Raw genomic sequence first — 21,075 nt, 5'->3', positions numbered from 1 at the left:
GCTTCCTGCAAGTTTACTCGGGAAACAAGGACAATCTGTACTCAAAAATTGGACAGAAATGAAAAGAACAAGATTTCTTCATTCTGTTGGGTTTTTAATATTATTCAATGCGAGGATATTAGCCAAGGAGTGAAAGTGCAAAACTAAACGATTTTCTTTTTAAGATGAACACCGGATGGCTGACTAAGCAATTGGATTTATCCATTCAGAAGATCCCCACTAAGGGTGAAGGGTTACAACGCCATCATCTTATAGCAGGATTTTAAAAGGATAATTTTTTTTGGAATTAATAGGAAATGCAATTAAACAGAACTTTTACTGAAATGATTTGAGATTTCTACCAAGTGCCAAAAGCAGTTTTTTTTTTAAAGAGATACCACCAACCAGCACACAAAGCAGTGGTGTTGGCTTCCGATTCTGCCACTGCAATAGGGAACGGTCACGATTGTGGTTTGGTGGCTTGTAGAGGCAGATGGTTCATTATATCCAAGTGGTTGCTCAGTCTGTTTGGCATGCAAGACACTTATGGAATCTAAACTTCTGCTTACCTTTACATCCCGATGTGCAATGTTTACTGAATGTAGGTGCTGTACTGCCTCGCCAATGCTCTTCATTATTTCGGAGGCCTCTGTAGGTGTAGAGATACAGTACGTTACTCTTCATCTGCCCTTTGTAATTCCCTTTTGTAACTGTTGCTAAGAGAGTAGGAAGCTCAGCTGGATTTTGGAGACCTGCAATTCCATTTCAATATGTGCTGACAGCGGATGCACTTTTACATTTAGAACCACCTTGTTATCTGTCCCCCAGGCGCCAGTATCATATCCAGAAATAGCAACAAACACTACTACAGGAAAGCAGCTTGTAAAGTGACTGTGAGGGTCCCAGTGACTCAGTTTTCAATAGATCTTCCTTAAAACCCACTACTTTAGTCAAACTTGTGCCCATCCTTTCTAATCTGACAGCCGGAATTTTCCAAAGTTTCTAAATGCCATAACAATGTGAAACCGGGAGTCCTCCATGCCGGTCTTTTGGGAAAGAACTTGACATTGCAATCTTCTGGCACTTCTTTTGACAGCTGGGAGCTTTACGTCAGTAGAATGGGGGACGGAGCCTAAATACGCCAGTGAAGCCGGCTTCAGAGTGCTTGGCCCAATTGGCTAGTGAACCGGGAGATCTCCTCCCATGCCCCCCACCCCCCCCTCCCTCCCTCCCCATGGACATTGGATCGCCCCTCCCCCATCACCGGCAGCATTATCAACCCCCACGCCAACACTGGCCACTGGCATTGGGGCATCAGGAACCGCCCTGGCAGACCCCTGACATGTCCCCCCCACTTGCATGACCACACCCTTGTAGAGCTGCCCCACTTGTATGACCACCTCCCTTGCACAGGCCCACGCCATGCGCAAGATCCCCGTCATTATGCCTAGCCCCCTGCCATATCCCCACCCCTTGGCACTGCCACACTTACGTGACCCGCAAAATTATCACAATTCATAACCTTTACAGTGTGTTTAGAGATGGAAAGAAAAATAAAGGCTATTGCAAACATAGAAAACGCACCTCCCAAACTTGCAGCCTCTACCACCTTGAGGCACAAGGGCAACTGAAGCATGGGAACACCACCACACGCAGGTTCCTCTGCAAGTCACACACTATCTTGACTTGGAATTACATTTCCATTCCTTCACTGTCACTGGGTCATAGTCATGGAGCTGCCTACCCAACAGAACTGTGGATGCATGTACACCATGGGCGTCAAGCAATTCAAGAGGGCAACTCACCACCACCTTAAGGGTAATTAATAATAGGCAATAAATGTTGGCCTTGCCGGACACATACCCGAATCTCAATCTAAGGACAACAGAGAAAACTTACAACACAGAAGGAGATCATTCTTCCAGTTTGAATTGGTGTTACAAAGCTGATCACGTGGATCAAATGCCACCAATACTCGAGGTAAAGAATGCCAATGGTCAGCCCTGCCTCATCACAGGGTGAGACTAATTTTACCCCAATGCGGAGCTGGCACGGGCTCAGAAGTCCGAATGTCCTCCTACTGTGCCACAAAGCATTCATTGATATTACTGATTACTGCAGAATCACCAGCCATCAGGAACGATCCAACAAGTTACTCCACTGAATCTGTTTGAAAGAGTGGATAGAATGTAGATTTACCTCTTTCTGTGAATGCTTGATCCCCTCTGTCCTGGATTCTACTGAACAGCTCCCCTCCTTCCATACTGTAAACAAAAAGAGGCATGTTTACAAGGTTAACAATGAAAATGGATATTTAATTGGTGGGTAGAAATAAAGCTTATGCAGTGTTAGTAGTGACCATGTTGGTACATCCACACAAATTCCTCTGTCCATTATCTAACAAATGTGTTAATATAGTTAACATTTTACGAAGTTAAATTAGCAAAGGAAGTTGATATAAACATCTGTTCAGCAGGAAGGAAACGATGGCCTAGTGGTATTATCGCTAGACTATTAACCCAGAAACTCAGCTCATGTTCTGGGGACCCGGGTTCGAATCCCGCCACGGCAGATGGTGAAATTTGAATTCATCAAAAAATATCTGGAATTGAGAATCTACTGATGACCATGAAACCATTGCCGATTGTCGGAAAAACCCATCTGGTTCACTAATTTCCTTTAGGGAAGGAAATCTGCCGTCCTTACCTGGTCTGGCCGACATGTGACTCCAGAGCCACAGCAATGTGGTTGACTCTCAACTGCCCTTAGGCAACTAGGGATGGGCAATAAATGTTGGCCAGCCAACGACACCCAGGTCCCACGAATGAATAAAAAAAGCGTGACTTCAACCCCATTAGGCAGGATGTTAAGACCCTGAAGAGTCTGGAAATGTCCACAGTTTAACATTATTAACTTTCTCTCCTATTTAGAAAGGCTCCCAAGTTATGAAGGGACATCAGTGTGTGGACATGCTGGTAGAAGGCAGTCAGATTCTGTGAAAGCAGCACATTGTGTAGTATCTGCCACTATTAGTTAGACTTGCTTTTGCAAGTTCATATTTTTAAGATTTTGCGGTTGGCACGCAACTAAAAATGTGAGCTGGAAACAACACAGCAAGGCCAACAGAGCATCAAGACCCAAGTGAAAATGGCAAATAAATGTGCAGACAGAAGGACTATGAAATAAGAAGCACAGAGACACAGAACGATGTGCAAATCAGACTGGATGAACTGAACATCACATCATAGAATCCCTACAGTGTAGAAGGAGGCCATTCAGCCCATCAAGCCTGCACCAACAACAATCCCACCCAGGCCCCATCCCCAAATCCCTATATATTTATCCTGCTACGTCTGCTATTGGTTAGACCGCAGCTGGAGTAGTGGTCGCCTCACTATAGGAAGGATGTGATTGCACTAGAGGAGGTAAGCAGAGATTCACCAAGATGTTGCCTGGGATGCAACATTTGAGCTATAAAGGAGAAACTGGATATGATTGAATTGTTTTCTTGAGAGCAGAAAAGGCTGAGGGGGGACATGATTGAAGTGTGTAAGATTATGAGGAGTATGGACAGGGAGAGTAGGAAGCAACTGTTTCCCTTGGTTGAGGGTCAATCATGAGGGAGCACCGTTTTAGGGTAAGGGGCAGGAGATTCAGAGGGGATTTGAGAAAACACTTTTTCACTCAGAGAGTGGTTGGAATCTGGAATGCACTGCCTGGGAAGGAGGCTGGAAACCTTACAATCTTAAAAATGTATTTGGATGAGCACTTGAAACATCATAACATTCAAGGATATGGGACGAGTGCCGGAAAATAGGATTAGTGTGACTCTAGTGGTAGTAATTGGCAGTGCAAGACTCAATGGGCCGGAGGGCCTTTTCTGCACTGTATGACTCTAATGGTTATTTTATAACAGGAATCCTTCATTAGTAATCAACAATTAGACATTCTATTAAAACCCTCTCAAGCCCAGGGACATTGAAGAAGATTATAATGGCTGCCTCGTTTCAGACTGTTTAACTTAAAGACCAGAGATCAAAATTATGATTTTCATTACGGCTGCCACATGCCAGTTAGAACTAAGTTTTGGTGTGGTGCAAAATACATGGGGAAAGTAAAATGATTTTCCTTCGCTGTATAGCTTGTTAATTATGTTTATTCATATGCATTAACTGGGGGGGGTCACTTGTACCCCTATAAATGATGGTTATAGTTCACACAAGGAATCTGAGTTGCTGTGGCAACATGCCTACTGTAGTCAGAACTGATGGCTAGTGATGGTAGAGGTTCCAATTTTCTTCTCTCACAAGCCTGACCAGCAATTTCTCCGACTCTTACCGCTTGCCATTGGAAGGATTTGCAGGCTGATATGCAATCTGTCTGGCTGCTTTACAAACATAGCTTCCTTGGTCTTCAAATCGTGGCCGGAATTCTACCACCTTGCCCACCACGGAATCAGAGAGGGCAAGGGGCGGACGACGGAAATGTCCGTTGACCTAGGATGGTCATTTCCGGTCTCGCTTGAGCGAGGTCATAAAATCCCACCCCCCTGTCCCTGTAAATAGATACAGACTAAAAATGTGATTTTGGGGTTATGTAGTGCATGCTAGTGATGTGCAAAACTGTAAATAAATGTTTATAATAGTGTTTAAAGATTGACTCCAGTCCTACCCATCACCAGGCTTCCTGGAATATAACTTTGCCGAATGCTGCACTGTCCAGCACATTGTCTTAGTGAAATACATAATTTTAAAAGCTGAAGTACAACAAATACTGAAACCATTTTTGGTCCTGCTCAGACACATTCTGTTCCTGTTTCTTAAATTCCTTCGGTCTAGAGCACCAAGACAGAAAATGATCCCTGTGCCATTTTCCATACAAAGGGCGAATATCGATTTTGAGGTAACTGTGTGAAAATCTGATCCACCTACATCTTTACTTCCTTCTGATTTCAAAATTTTCATTGTTTCTTTTTCCCAAATCACTCCCTCAATCACCTCGCCCCCCCTCCCTTGTCTTTGCCATCTCCTCCAGCACCACGACCTTCTGAGATCTGTGCTTTTCTCCAATTCTGGCCTCTTTAGCATCCACGGTTAGCACTGCAGCCTCACAGCGCCAGGGACCCAAATTCGATTCCTAGCTTGGGTCACTGTCTGTGTGGAGTCTGCACCGTCTCCCCCGTGTCTGCATGGGTTTCCTCTGGATGCTCCCACAGTCCAAAGATGTGGAGGTGAATTGGCCATGCTAAATTCTCTCTCGGTGTCCATTCAGTAAGGTAGCCTCAGCTGCTTTACTGGGCAGGGAATTCCGAGATTCACAGCCCTTTGGGTGAAGAAGTTCCTCCTCAACTCAGTCCTAAATGTGCTCCCCCTTATTTTGAGGTCATGCCCCCCCAGTTCTAGTTTCACCTGCCAGTGGAAACAACTTCCCTGCTTCTATCTTATCATTCCCTTCATAATCGCCCAGGGGATTTTCACTGTAACTTCTTTGCAATGTTAATGTAAGCCTACTTGTGATTAATAAATAAATTTTACTTTTAAGCATCCCCGATTTTAACTGCTCCACCATTGGCGGCTGTTTCTTCAGCTGACTCAGCACAAAGTTCAGGGATTCTTCCCAAACCTCTCTCTCTCCTCCTTTAAGGCACTCCTTAAAACCTACATCTTTCGACCAAGCTTTTGGCTATCTGCTCTAATATTGCCTGGCATGTCTCGGTGTCAATCTTGCTTTAGAACTTTCCTGTGAAACACTGCTATGTTTTAATGCATTTAAGGTGCTAAAGAATACAAGTTGTTGTGGTGTTGCTGTGGGACATCACCACGCCTGCAATACATATCTCAAACATCTTCAGATTTAGCAAACATGTTTTGGAAACGCATGGGCTCAAACTTGGATTCCTATTTTGGATTGGCAGAGTGTGGTACGCTGCACCACGAGGATACCTGGATGGCATGGTGGTAGAGTGGTTAGCGCTGCTGCCTCCTCACAGTGCCAGGGACCTGGGTTCAATTCTGGCCTTTGGAATTGAGAAGAATTCTAGCATTGGAATTCAGAAGAATGAGGGGAGATCTAATAGAAACAGATAAGATTATGAAGGGAATGATAAGATAGAAGCAGGGAGGTTGTTTCCACTGGCAGGTGAAACTAGAACTAGGGGGCATAGCCTCAAAATAAGGGGGAACAGATTTAGGACTGAGTTGAGGAGGAACTTCTTCACCCAAAGGGCTGTGAATCTCGGAATTCCCTGCCCAGTGAAGCAGTTGGGGCTACCTTATTGAATGTTTTAAGGCAAGGATAGATAAATGTTGGAACAGTAAAGGAATTAAGGGTTATGGTGAGCGGGTGGGTAAATAGAGCTGAGTCCATGAAAAGATCAGCCATGATCTTATTGAATGGTGGAACAAGCTCGATGAGCCAGATGACCTACTCCTGCTCCTAGTTCTTATGACTGTCTGTGCGAAGTTTACGCATTTTCCCTGTGTTTCTTTTCATTCGTGGGACACGGGCATTGCTGGCTGGCTAGCATTTATTGCTCAAGGGCTGTTAAGAGTGAACCACATTGCTGTGGCTCAGAGTCACATGTCGGCCAGACCAGGCAAGGACGGCAGATTTCCTTCCCTAAAGGACATTTGTGAACCAAATTAGCTTTTCTGACAATCGACAATGGTTTCATGCTCATCAGTAAATTCTTAATTACAAATATTTTTTATTGACTTCCACAGCAGATGGTGGAATTTGAACCCAGGTCCCCAGAACATTAGCTGAGTTTCCAGATTAATAGCCTAGCGATAATACTACTAGGCCATCTTTCTCCCACATTCCAAAGATGTGCAGATTAGGTGGATTGGCCATGCTAAATTGCCCCTTAGTGTCCCAGGATGCGTAGGTTAAGGGAATGAGCAGGGTAAATGCGTGGGGTCAGAGGGATAGGGCCTGGACAAGATGCTCTCGAGAATCGGTCCATCCTCGATAGGCCAAATGGCCTCCTTTTCACTGTCGGGATTGTATGATACTGCGGCTTCAAAACTGGTCAACGCAAGCATTTGAAATCTGGAAAAAAAGTCAGTTAAAATGACCTGAACACAATCAATGCTTTGAGATGCTGCATACTGCTCTGTATTAGCCGATACCAGGAAAGTTGATAGAGACTAAAACTGGAACCATCACTGTCATGGGGGGGGTTGAGGTCTAACAGATCAGCAGTATGTCAGCAGAAACCACACTAAAAGCAGCACAGCACCGAATAACAGAATGTGTGGCAGAAAGCGGACACCAACCAGCTCAAAATCAGCTATCATCGGGTGCAAACTGTGCACTTTCTGAACTCTGCAGGGCCTAAAGGGTTAAGTACTGATTGCGAGGGTTAATTTGCAGAATACCAGTCCAGATGATTAAATAGAAAGCATTGGGTGCAAGTTACTGGATTGCCTATTGTAACATGCATCTTCTCACACCTTCTCCATTGCAGCGAGCGTGTGTGGGTGGTGTGGTTTTCCTCACCGTACATTTCAGCAGAGTCATCCAGCCCCCGATTGGCAGCTATATTTTTCCTACCTCCGCACATTCCGCACGTGCCTCTGCCCGGCCAAGTCAGAGTCACGTTTATTGACAAACAGTGGGATACTATGAACCGTGATGATGAAAACAAAAACATTGGGCAAGGCTGCGCTGCTGTTATGGTGGAGTAAGTTATGCCTGTGACGCAGTGTGACACACTTCTTTCATTCACAGCTGAGGAACCGGAAATAAATTTTATTCCCTCCCCATCCAAAATGCAGAAGTTACAAACCTACCCTTATTTTATTAACCCGTTTGTTCCTATTACAAAATGAGCTCACATTAGAAACTGGTCGTGTTGCACAGATCGATACAATATCTACAGAGCATGCAGATTAAAGGGCGAGAAGTGTAAAGGCTGGTAGAAACTATTGCAAACTACTGACGCAGTTGCCCAAATAATTAATGAAAGTACATGCAAAATAGCAGCAGTCAGTTGTGCCTTAAGGGTTGGATTGATGTTGCAACTTTCCAGCAGTTTCAAGCTATCTCCTGCAGCCTTTTGAACAACATCATAGTTAACTTTTATTTCATTTATAACAGATGCCAAATTGCTACTGTTGTCACTGCTGCTGAAAATTACCAACGTAACCAAAAAAAGATTCGCATTTATACAGCACGTTTAACAACCACCAGATGTCTCAAAGCACCTTGCGGCCAGCTGAAGTACTTCTTGAAGTGTAGTCACTGCTGTAATGTAGGAATCACAGCAGCCAGGTCGCGCACAGCGAACTCGCACAGATAGTAATGAGATGACGGCCCGGTAATCTCTTGGTGAAGTTGATTGAGGGTTTGGCACAGTGGTTAGCACTGCTACTTCACAGCGCAGGGACCCCGGGTTCGATTCCCGGCTTGGGTCACTGTCCCTGTTTGGAGTCTGCACGTTCTCCCTGCCCAGTCAAATAATGACTTAAGGCCACTACAACCTCATTCTTGGTTTAAACCGGGCGCTCCGGTTTCCTCCCACAGTCCAAAAGACGTGCTGGTTAGGTGCATTCTCCCTCAGTGTACCCGAACAGGCACTGTAGTGTGGCGACTAGGGGGTTTTCACAGTGGCTTCATTGCAGTGTTAATGTAAGCCCACTTGTGACAATAATAATAAATAAATACATGTTGGTGTAGACACTGGTAATAACTCTTCTTCAAAATAGTGCCATGGGATCTTTGTAGGTCCACCCAAGCAAGCAGATGGGATCCAGGACCCAAGAGAGAAAATGCTGGAAAATCTCAGCAGGTCTGAATCTCTTGCCGCCGCCACCCAACCTCGGGATTCAGCCCAAAAATCAGGGCTGACACTCCAATGTAATATTGACGGAGCAGTGCACTGTTGGAGATGTCGTCTTTTGAAAGAAACACTGAAGCCTGGATCCCTGAACTTTGACAAAGGGTCATCTGGACTCGAAACATCAGCTCTTTTCTCTCCTTACAGATGTGATGGAAGAAAAAACTGTCTTGCAGATTATACAGAGACCCAGTCTGCCCTCTAAAGTAGATTTATAAGGTTCCACGGTATCATTCTGAAGAGCAGGAGAGTTACCCCCAATCTGTGAATCAACATCACAAATAACCGGATTACAATTATCACATAACCATGTGTTGGATGTTGCTTTAGCAAAATAGCTACACTTCAGCAGTACTCCATTGGCTGTAAAGCATTTAGGGATATCTGGTGGTCATGAAAGGCACTATATAAATGCATGTCTTGCATGGCGGTCCTTTGGCACATGGAGTGATGGCTCTGCTTCTGAACCAGAAGATCTGGGTACAAGTCCCACTCCAGGATTTGGTATCCAAGAAGATGCTTTCATGATACGGCCAAACAGGTTGAGTATCAGTAAACACTTCAAACACGCTCCAAGAGCCAGTAGTAAGACCCCTCTACTGATACAGTATCGTAACTTTATTATTAGTGGCATAGAGTACAAGAGCAAGGAGGTTATGCTGTACTTGAATAGAAAACTAATTAATCCTCAGATGGAGTACTGTGTACAGTTCTGGGTGCTACATTTTAGGAAGGATATGAACGCATTGGAGGGAGGGCAGAAAAGGTTTACAAAAATGGTTCCAGGACAGAGAAGCTTCAGTTATGAAGGTAGACTGATGAAGTTGGGACTGCTCTCCTTGGAGAGGAGAAGGCTACAAGGAGGTCTGATACAGATGTTCAAAATCATGAGAGGGCTGGACAGAGTAGATAGAGGGAAACTGTTCCCACTCATAAAAGGACTGAAAATGAGAGAGATTTAAAGTGATTTGCGAAAGCAGCAAATGTGATGCAAGAAAAAACTGTCAGACAGCAAGTGGTTGGGGTCTGGAATACTCTGCCTGGAAGTGTGGTGGAGGTAGGTTCAATCGAGGCACTCAGGGGGGCATTAGATGACAACTTGAATAGAAAAAATGTGCAGGGTTCCAGGGAAAAGGGAGGGGAATGGCACTAAGTCATAATGCTAATTCCTTTGATTGGGGAAGGGGGGGATAAACAGACCAAAAAATGGCAAATTTCCTTGACATTCGAGCATCACAACCAACTAAAAAAATGAATTCTTTTGCATCTGTGTGGTCTGATGACTATGTCAACTAAAATTAAAACTGAAAACTGACACTTCAGTAGATTGTGATGGAGTAAAATCCAAATTTTGAAGGAGGTAGTCTATTCTTCAATAAACTATTTATTTTTTGGTTAATAATTGGTAAACTGGACTGGTCACAGAAGGTGGTGAGAATTGTGCTTCCCCAGCGTGCACTGTGCGTTTGTGGCATTTCTGTCGCCGTTCCGCGGCTCAGAGAAAGGGTACTTACAGCAACAGAAACAGCCTATAAGGCAAGCTGCTGGCACAACTACGCAATTCCGTGACAGCGTAGACTGTTTCCAGATGCAGGTCTGACATCGATGAATCAAAACGAAACCACACGTGGTATCTGTATTCATGTCACGGCACTGCTCCTCTGGGCTGGTTAACACCGCTTTGAACGGCTGATATGAGAACATCATTCGTCAAAAGATGCAGCATCTGCTTTCCTACGCCTCATCTGAGGCTTTTATTGAAATTGCATTCCAAGCAAATAGTGGACATAACTTCTCAAATTACCTGAATGCTGAACATTTTAAAAGCGTTGGAAGGATATCGCTGCGATGCGCTTATTATCTTGATTTTAAATTGCTGGTTCCAGTGGAAAAAGAGAGATTAGTTTCATTTGCTGAAAGTTTTTTTGTGAAACTGATTTGTTTGCAGAACCACATCAGGTCATCAAACTGAAGGCACCGTTTGCAAAATTCAATCAAGAAATGGGTGCCTGGTCTTATCCACCCAAATCTCTTGTCCATCAATAACTATACAAACATGTCCACTCCAGCCAGAAATTTCGCTTAAGCAGCTCACTCGCTTATACATATAGCTAGAACCTTGCAGGAGGAGCCCATTGAGTTCTGCGTAGATCGAGGACCTTGCAGATGAAACCTAGAAGGCATGGCTAAAAACAATGGAATGATGGGGCACCAGAAACCAGAATTGGAGGAGCACAGAGGGTTGTAGGGCTGGAGGAAATTGCAGGAAGGGTGCAGCAATGGAGGGATTTGAAAACAAGAGTGAGAATTTTAAAATTCAGCAACTGTTGGATCAGGACCCCATATAGGTTGGCAAGCACACAGGTAAGTAGTGAACAGAACTTGGTGCAAGTTAGGATAAGGGCAGCAGAGTTCTGGATAAGCCTGGATGTGAAGAGACCAGCCAGAAGAGCATTTAAATAGTTGAGCCTAAAGTTTGTTTGCCATCACCAATAAGGGACACTCTAACCACCACCCTTGACATTCAATGGTGTTACCATCCATCCCCATCCTTGGGGTGATCATTGACCGGAAACCCAACTGGACTCACCACGTAAACACAGTGGCTACAAGAGTAGGTCAGAGGCTAGGAATACTGCAGTGAGTAACTCACCTCCTGACTCCCCAAAGCCTATCCACCATTTACAAGGCACAAGTCAGGAGTGTGATGGAGTACTCCCCGCTTGCCTGGATGGGTGCAGCTCCAACAACACTCAAGAAGCTTGACACCATCCGGGACAAAGAGCCCGCTTGATTGGCACCACACCCACAAATACCCACTTTCTCCACCATCAACCCTCAGTAGCAGCAGTGTGTACAGTCTACAAGACCCGCTGCCGAAATTCACCCAAGATCTTTAGACAGCACCTTCCAAACCTATGACCACTTCCATCTCGAAGGACAAGGGCAGCAGAAAGTAAACAAAAAATAAATAGGATAAAGAAGGATAAAGAAAAGGACCAAGTAACAAGCACAATTTTACTCAAATTCTAAAAATTTTAATAATATTTTGATCGATTCTTAAGCAGATGCACAGGATTGGAAAAGTGGGTTTACAGTGACTGGGAAAACACAGTGGTCCGCACAACAGGAAAGGTAATTTCAGAATGAAGATGACTAAAGTGGAATGGCAGAGTGGTGCACTTCTGATTCATAATGAACATGCACTTCCTGTCTCCCAAACTGGAAACCATCGCAATGGTCTAACACCCGTAAAACAGGGGTTCTTTGACTGGGTCTCTAGCCTCCAATGCCCATGGCCCCCTCCTATTGTGACATCATATTGCTAATTAAAAGACACAAGGTCTTGCCAAATCCTTATTAAATCCGGATAAATAACACTCGAAAGAAAATCAGTTTTCACTCAAGTGTTCTCTGACAATCTTCGGGGAAAACCATGTCGAGTAGTAACTTATCTCACCTCTGCCACCACAATTAGTTGGGTGAAAAAAAGTGTCCAGCCTGTTACTTTTCCTTCTAGAGATAAAAGGCAGGAAGGAAGTGACGGTGCTTCTGTCGGAGATCCTCTATGCCCATTGGGGGCACTCCCAAGATGCCCCCACCCACACTTTGTGCTCCTTCCCCTTCCCCACACCCTCACCGGGCCTCTAGAACCTGACCACAGCCCACTATAATCAAACGCCTTCAGGGTCCCCAACCAAAAACCCTAGACTTGCTCTTCAGTCCAGTATCCATGGATCTTCTCCTCGGGACCCCCTTGTAGTCCCAGAAGAGGCCCAGTACTGCATTGTGGCGCTGCAGGGACCACTCAGCTGCCGGCCAATCAGACTGGCTGACAGGCAGCTCTCAGTGGTAGGATCTCTGAAACCTGAAGGTTGAAAGTCCCATTCTCACTTTGTTAAGGATGCCCCCAACCCCCCGCCCCCCTGGGAAGTTTCTGACTGACTTTTCTACTGAGGAGTGGAGGGCTGGGCAGGGCGGTAGCAGTGGGGCAAGCAATACACCTCCCCATTAAATTCACCCAGCAACTTGGAGTTCCTATTTGCAAATTCACTTCCTGATTTTCACTTTTTCTTGAGGATGCCACATTCTCGCTAAGATGTGGGGAATGTCGGAAGCGAAAAAGTAAATTAAACAGCTGGAAAGTCGCCCACAAGCAATACTAAGAACCTACAAAATTCTGACAGAAAAAACTGATTACAAAGAACAGTTTCTAATGAAAACTAGCACCTGTTACATATCGTAGTGCTCTGGACGCTGAGGCCCAACAGAATGAAGGGGATGCCAGAATAAAATATCAGTTGGGGTTCACTGGCAGATTCTTGGTGTTTGCTGGCAATGAAATTGAAAAAGTTTCATTTGGAAAGTTGTGATGAAGCATCTGTTTTTTTATTCATTCATTCAGTCCCCATCCTCAATTGTCCTGGACGAGGTGGTGAGGAGTTGAATCATTAATACACATTTAACAGAAACATGGGGAGGGAGAAGGTTTCCACTGTTGGCCAAGCTAGCATTTCATACCGATAGCTTAATTTCACTGACCATTTAAGAGTCAACCACATTGTTGTGGGTCAGGATCTCAAGTAGGATGGCAGTTTTGCCTTCCCTAAAGGACATTAGTGAACCAAACAATAACGGTTAAACAATGATTTTCTTTTATTGATCACCGGCCCAGTGGTTAGCACTGCTGCCTCAGAGCGCCAGGGACCCGGGTTCGATTCCCGCCTCGGGTCGGTGTCTGGGTGGAGTCTGCGCATTCTTCCCATGTCTGTGTGGGTTTCCCCTGGTTCCCTCCCACAGTCCAAAAGATGTGCTGGTTAGGTGCATCAGCCATGCTAAATTCTCCCTCAGTGTACCCAAACAGGCGCCGCAGTGTGGCAACTAGGGGATTTTCACAGTAACTTCATTGCAGTGTTAATGTAAGCCTACTTGTGATACTAATAAACTATTTAAAAAAACCTGCTGCGGTGGGATTCTTATAGAACATTACTCTGGATATCTGGGTTACTAGTTCAGCAACAATACCATTACGTCACCGCCTCCCATCTGCACTATGCCAAATTTCATAAAATCTTAAAGCCATTAAGGTACAATTTTTCCATCTTGTCACATCATCAGGAGCCTTCCCATATTATTCAAAACAGTCAGGGTAGAGCTCTCGTCAGAAGTTTAAAGTGCTGCCGCTCATTGTACTTTCTAGTTCTTCACACAATAAAAGGAAGTATCATTTCTTTGACATCCTGAAGCAATCCCGCTAGCGATAATGGCTCGTTGCAGAGAGAAAGACCAATTATAGTCTGTTAATAATTATCTTGTGGTTTAAATGTGGGTGTAATTTCTGTGAACAGGAAGATCAAAGGGAACAAAAGAATGACAAAGGTGAATAACTACCAGCCCTGGTCAATCCTACAATGGGCAAAAAAAAACCCTGACATTTCTGGTATCGTATGGCTCAACAATAATGATGCTTTCTACGAATCTGAAATTCGTAGAATGCAGAATTTCTTCTCCAAATTGTACCATTTGCGGCTCATTAAGTAAAAGGTTAGGCATAATATTAAATTGGAAAAAAAAAGTGCCTACCCTCTTATACGTCATATGGAGCAACCTCAATTTCATTTTACATTCTTCGCACAGCGAAGGAAACTCATTTCATTCCAAAACTTGTTGCTGGATTTCTCTTACTAAAGCTGGATTGCTCCGTTTAAATGTCTCAATAGTTTGGCAGCTGGTAGATAAATAACCAATTTTAAAGATGCTTTCTTCCTCAATTAAAAAAATTCATTCTTGGAATACGAACATCAATTCTTGCCCATCCCAAACTGCCCTGGAGAAGGTGGTGGTGAGCCATCTTCTTGAAATGCCGCAGTTCATATGGTGTAGCTACATCCACAGTGCCTTTACTTGCAGCTAAATCCTCAGTGCCTTTTTCTGTAGCTACATCCACAGTGCCTTTTTCTGTAGGTACATCCACAGTGCCTTTTTCCTGTAGCTACAACCACAGTACCTTTTTCCTGTAGCTACATCCACAGTGCCTTTTTCCATAGTGGTTTCATACAGCCTAATTTCTCTTTTTATTCATTTGTGGGACATGGGCATCGCTGGCTGGGCAGCATTTATTGCCCAACTCTAGTCGCCCTTGAATTGAGTGGCTTGCTCGGCCATTTCAGAGGGCAGTTGAGAGTCAACCACGTTGCTGTGCCTCTGGAGTCGCATGTAGGCCAGAGCAGGTAAGGACAACAGATTTCCTTCCCTAAAGGACATCAGTGAACCAGATGGGTTTTCCAACAATCGACAATGGTTCAAGGTTTCTTAATTCCAGATTTTTTTTTAATGAATTCAAATTCCACCATCTGCCATGGCCGGATTTGAACACAGAGCCCCGGGGAATTGAGGATCAAATATGTAAGGAGATTACAGGTAGCTCCAAGAAAAATAGGGTGGCAACAGTAGGGGATTTTAACGTTCCTAACATTGACTGGGACAGCCATAGTATTAGAGGATTGGATGGAAAGAAACTTGTTGAGTGCATTCAGGAGGAATTTCTCATTCAGTATGTGGATGGCCCGACTAGAGAGGGGGCAAAACTTGACCTCCTCTTCCCTTGAAGAGTATAGCGGGTGTAGGAGTAGAGTTGAGAGAAATCAGGAGGGCAAAAAGGGGACATGAGATTGTTTTGGCAGACAAGGCAAAGCAAAATCCAAAGAGCTTCTACAAAACATAAAGGCTAAAAGAGTAACTAGGGAGAGAGTAGAGTCTCTTAAGGATCTACAAGGTCATCTATGTGCGGATCCACAAGAGATGGGTGAGATCCTAAATGAATATTTCTCATCAGTATTTACTGTTGAGAAAAGCATGGATGTTAGGGAACTTGGGGAAATAAATAGTGATGTCTTGAAGAATGTACATATTACAGAGGAGGTGGTGCTGGAGTCTTAAAGCGCATCAAGGAAGATAAATCCTGATGACGTGTATCCCAGGACATTGTGGGAGGCTAGGGAGGAAATTGTGGGTCCCCGAGCAGAGATATTTGAATCATCAATAGTCACAGATGAGGTACCTGAAGATTGGAGGGTGGTAAATGTTGTGCCTTTGTTTAAAAAGGGCTGCAGGGAAAAGCCTGGGAACTACAGGCCGGTGAGCCTCACATCTGTGGTGGGTAAATTGTTAGAAGGTATTTTGAGAGACAGGATCTACAGGCATTTAGAGGCACAAGTACTGAATAGGGACAGTCAGCGTGGCTATGTGAGTGGAAAATCATGTCTCACAAATTTGATTGAGTTTTTGAAGGGGTAATCAGTTGATGTTGTCTACATGGACTTTAGTAAGACCTTTGACAAGGTACCGCATGGTAGGTTGTTGCATAACATTAAATCTCACGGGATCCAGGTTGAGGTAGCTAAATGGATACAAAATTGGCTTGATGACAGAATAAGAAGTCTCACAACACCAGGTTAAAGTCCAACAGGTTTATTTGGTAGCAAATACCATAAGCTTTCGGAGCGTGCTGCTCCTTCGTCAGATGGAGTGGAAATCTGCTCTCCAACAGTGCACAGACACAGAAATCAAGTTACAGAATACTGATTAGAATGCAAATCTCTACAGCCAGCCAGGTCTTAAAAGGTACAGATAATGTGGGTGGAGGGAACATTAAACACAGGTTAAAGAGATGTGTATTGTCTCCAGACAGAACAGCTAGTGAGATTATGCAAGACAGGGGCAAGCTGTGGGGGTTACTGATAATGTGACATAAATCCAACATCCCGGTTTAGGCCGTCCTCATGTGTGCGGAACTTGGCTATCAGTTTCTGCTCAGCGACTCTGCGCTGTCGTGTGTCGTGAAGGCCGCCTTGGAGAACGCTTACCTGAAAATCCAAGGCTGAATGCCCGTGACTGCTGAAGTGCTCCCCCACAGGAAGAGAACAGTCTTGCCTGGTGATTGTCGAGCGGTGTTCATTCATCCATTGTCGTAGCGTCTGCATGGTTTCCCCAATGTACCATGCCTCGGGACATCCTTTCCTGCAGCGTATCAGGTAGACAACGTTGGCCAAGTTGCAAGAGTATGTACCGTGTACCTGGTAGATGGTGTTCTCACGTGAGATGATGACATCTGTGTCGATGATCCGGCACGTCTTGCAGAGGTTGCTGTGGCAGGGTTGTGTGGTGTCATGGTCACTGTTCTCCTGAAGGCTGGGTAGTTTGCTGCAGACAATGGTCTGTTTGAGGTTGCGTGGTTGTTTGAAGGCAAGAAGTGGGGGTGTGGGGATGGCCTTGGCGAGATGTTCGTCTTCATCAATGACATGTTGAAGGCTCCGGAGGAGATGCCGTAGCTTCTCCGCTCCGGGGAAGTACTGGACGACGAAGGGTACTCTGTCCACCGTGTCCCGTGTTTGTCTTCTAAGGAGGTCGGTGCGGTTTTTCGCTGTGGCGCGTCGGAACTGTTGATCGATGAGTCGAGCGCCATATCCTGTTCTTATAAGGGCATCTTTCAGCGTCTGGAGGTGTCTATTGCGATCCTCCTCATCCGAGCAGATCCTGTGTATTCGGAGGGCTTGTCCGTAGGGGATGGCTTCTTTTACGTGTTTAGGGTGGAAGCTGGAGAAGTGGAGCATCATGAGGTTATCCGTGGGCTTGCTCACGGATAACCTCATCCATGCAGACGCTACGATAACGGATGAATGAACACCGCTCGACAATCACCAGGCAAGACTGTTCTCTTCCTGTGGGGGAGCACTTCAGCAGTCACGGGCATTCAGCCTTGGATCTTCGGGTAAGCGTTCTCCAAGGCGGCCTTCACGACACATGACAGCGCAGAGTCGCTGAGCAGAAACTGATAGCCAAGTTCCGCACACATGAGGATGGCCTAAACCGGGATGTTGGATTTATGTCACATTATCAGTAACCCCCACAGCTTGCCCTTGGTCTTGCATAATCTCACTAGCTGTTCTGTCTGGAGACAATACACATCTCTTTAACCTGTGTTTAATGTTCCCTCCACCCACATTATCTGTACCTTTTAAGACCTGGCTGGCTGTACAGATTTGCATTCTAATTAGTATTCTGTAACTTGATTTCTGTGTCTGTGCACTGTTGGAGAACAGATAACCATTCCATCTGACGAAGGAGCAGCACGCTCCGAAAGCTTATGGTATTTGCTACCAAATAAACCTGTTGGACTTTGACCTGGTGTTGTGAGACTTCTTACTGTGCTTACCCCAGTCCAACGCCGGCATCTCCACATCTTGATGACAGAAGCCAGAGGGTGGTTGTAGAGGGTTGTTTTTCAAACTGAAGACCTGTGACCAGCTGTGTGCCTCAGGGATCAGTGCTGGGCCCACTGTTATTTGTCATTTATATTAACGATTTGGATGAGAATATAGGAGGCATGGTTAGTGAGTTTGCAGATGACACCAAGATTGGTGGCATAGTGGACAGTGAAGAAGGTTATCTCGGATTGCAACGGGATCTTGATCAATTGGGCCAATGAGCTAGCGAATGGCAGATAGAGTTTAATTTAGATAAATGCAAGGTGATGCAGTTTGGTAGACTGAACCAGGGCAGGACTTAGTTAATTGTAGGACATTGGGGAGATTACAGAACAAAGAGATCTTGGGGTACAGGTTCATAGCTCCTTGAAAGTGGAGTCACAGGTGGACAGAGTGGTGAAGGAGCCAGTCAGCATGCTTGGTTTCATTGGTCAGAACATTGAATACAGGAGTTGGGATGTCTTGTTGAAGTTGTATAAGACATTGGTAAAGCCACACTTTGAATACTGTGTACAGTTCAGGTCACCCTATTATAGAAAGGATATTATTAAACTAGAAAGAGTGCAGAACAGATTTAGAGTCATAGAGGTTTACAGCATGGAAACAGGCCCTTCGGCCCAACTTGTCCATGCCGCCCTTTTGTTTTAAAACCCCTAAGCTAATCCCAATTGCCCGCATTTGGCCCATATCCCTGTATACCCATCGTACCCATGTAACTATCTAAATGCTTTTTAAAAGATAAAATTGTACCCATCTCTACTACTACCTCTGGCAGCTTGTTCCAGGCACTTACCACCCTGTGTGTGGAAAAAATTGCCCCCTGGACACTTTTGTATCTCTCCCCTCTCACCTTAAACCTACGCCCTCTAGTTTTAGACTCCTCTACCTTTGGGATGCTACTGGGACTTGATGGTTTGAGTTATAAGGAGAGGTTGGATAGACTGGGACTTTTTTCTCTGGAGCGTAGCAGGCTGAGGGGTGAACTTATAGAGGTCTATAAAATAATGAGGGGCCTAGATCAGCTAGATAGTCAATATCTTTTCCCAAAGGTAGAGGAGTCTAAAACTAGAGGGCATAGGTTTAAGGTGAGAGGGGAGAGATACAAAAGGGTCCAGAGGGGCAATTTTTTCCACACACAGGATGGTAAGTGCCTGGAACAAGCTGCCAGAGGTAGTAGTAGAGGCAGGTACAATTTTGTCTTTTAAAAAGCGTTTGGACAGTTACATGGGTAAGATAGGTACAGAGGGATATGGGCCAAATGCGGGCAATTGGGACTAGCTTAGGGGTTTAAAAAAAAAGGGCGACATGGACAAGATGGGCCAAAGGGCCAGTTTCCATGCTGTAAACCTCTATGACTCAATGATTCTATAACATTAGCTGAGTTTCTGGATTGATATTCTAGTGATAATACCACGAGGCCATCACCTCCCCTATTCAATGTCGCTGACCATTCACAAATATCATTGGTTCAAGTAGAAATACCTCTACCTCTACAATTCAGAGTGGGTTCAAGGGGCTGAGTTGCCTGCTCTCTCTCGCTCCTAATTCCCATGTTCCTAAATACATTTGTAAACATGGAACTGTATTAATTGCTTCCCCTTGTGGGAACGTCTGGGACCAGGGAATGGGCCACTAAGTAGGCTCAAGGCTGAGATAGGCAGATTTCTAATCAGTGCGGGGATCAAGGGTTATGGGGATATGGCAGGAAAGTGGAGTTGAGAATTATCGCGATTATCATGAATGGTGGAGCAGACTCGATGGGCCGAACGGCCCACTCCTGCTCCTACGTCATATGGTCTATTAAGGGTTTGACCAATGCAGCTTAGCACAGTGGGTGCTCATGAATATAGGCAGCCTGGTGCGGGGATAGGATCTGAAGCGCAGAAATTCGGATGTGTTTTTAGAGGGTCGAGAATGGGAGTCAGGATGGAGACTGAGCAGCCGCATTGGGATAATCGGAGGTTAGAAAGGGTCTAATGCTTGTTTTAGTGGCAGATGGGATGGGTTAGGGGAGAGATGTTATGGAGGTGAAATAGGCTGCTCCTGTGATGGAGATGCTCTTTGGTTGGATGCTCAGCTCCACGTTGAAGCTGATGCAATGATCGAGAACAGCCCTTTTCAGTTTAAAACTGTGTAGGAGGCTGGATGGACTTAGCCACAAGGGTTTCAGTCAATAGTTCTGATCTTATTGATGCTTAACTGGAAAAGGTTATGACCTAACGAAGACGGGTTACTGCCTCTGCAAATCCCCATCTTCCTCAAAAATGGAAGTTTTCTTTCAACTTTAATTTAACGGCTGGGTTTAGAAATGGAGTCAAACCAATGCTCGCATTTATATTTACCCCGGGAATTTCTATCTTATTTTTCTGAAGGAACCAGAGCCCACGATATTCTGAAAATTCAAAAATATCTTTAGCAATTTAAAAAGTGAACTGCAAATTAATGTATCATTCTCCACACTACAATAAGTGATTTTTCAAATTCGATGAAAAGATTAGAATCAAATATTTTTTTTCCTCAAGAGTTTCGGGTTTACTATCGATAGGAACAGACACATCACTTTGGTCGAATTTTCAATGACATTTGTTTCAAATTGGGTTGTCTGAAAGGATGCCCCCATTTTGAGGGAAAAAAAACGACTAATCAACCCAATCCCTCCATAGCCACCATACGGGCAAATGTAAATTTACATACCTCCGCCCACCCAGTCACCCACTCTTTTACAAACGCAACCAGCAAAACTTAGCAGAGGAGGTGAGAGACAAAACAAAGGTATCAGTATGATCTTTCAAGACAATAAAATGGAGATTCATTCATAAACTTCGCCAGATATTTCTGTTTCAGATACGCAAAGAGCATTAACTAGCTCAAATTCACATACAAAAAAACACCACAGAACACAAGTAACTACACACTAATGACGATTTTGGTCCTGTTCTTCCACCCCCCACCCCCTCTTTACAGGTGATTTTCGTCATCGTCATCATCACC

General features: G+C 44.7%; 1 protein-coding gene across 1 annotated transcript in view; it reads right to left on the bottom strand.

Annotated features, from left to right (window-relative positions):
* LOC144511842 (MAP kinase-activated protein kinase 2) overlaps nucleotides 1-21,075 on the bottom strand; it is a 209,422-nt gene that overhangs the window by 23,756 nt on the left and 164,591 nt on the right. Inside the window, exons 3-4 of the mRNA XM_078242211.1 lie at nucleotides 2,179-2,243; nucleotides 549-628 (exon numbers count right to left, since the gene is read on the bottom strand). Coding sequence (XP_078098337.1) covers nucleotides 549-628; nucleotides 2,179-2,243 — 145 coding nt within the window. The remainder of the gene's footprint in view (nucleotides 1-548; nucleotides 629-2,178; nucleotides 2,244-21,075) is intronic.

Source organism: Mustelus asterias, chromosome 25 (genome assembly GCF_964213995.1).
Source record: "Mustelus asterias chromosome 25, sMusAst1.hap1.1, whole genome shotgun sequence".
Classification (NCBI taxonomy): domain Eukaryota; kingdom Metazoa; phylum Chordata; class Chondrichthyes; order Carcharhiniformes; family Triakidae; genus Mustelus; species Mustelus asterias.
Note: the sequence above shows the minus strand (reverse complement) of the source record. Positions and strands in the feature narration are given on the sequence as shown.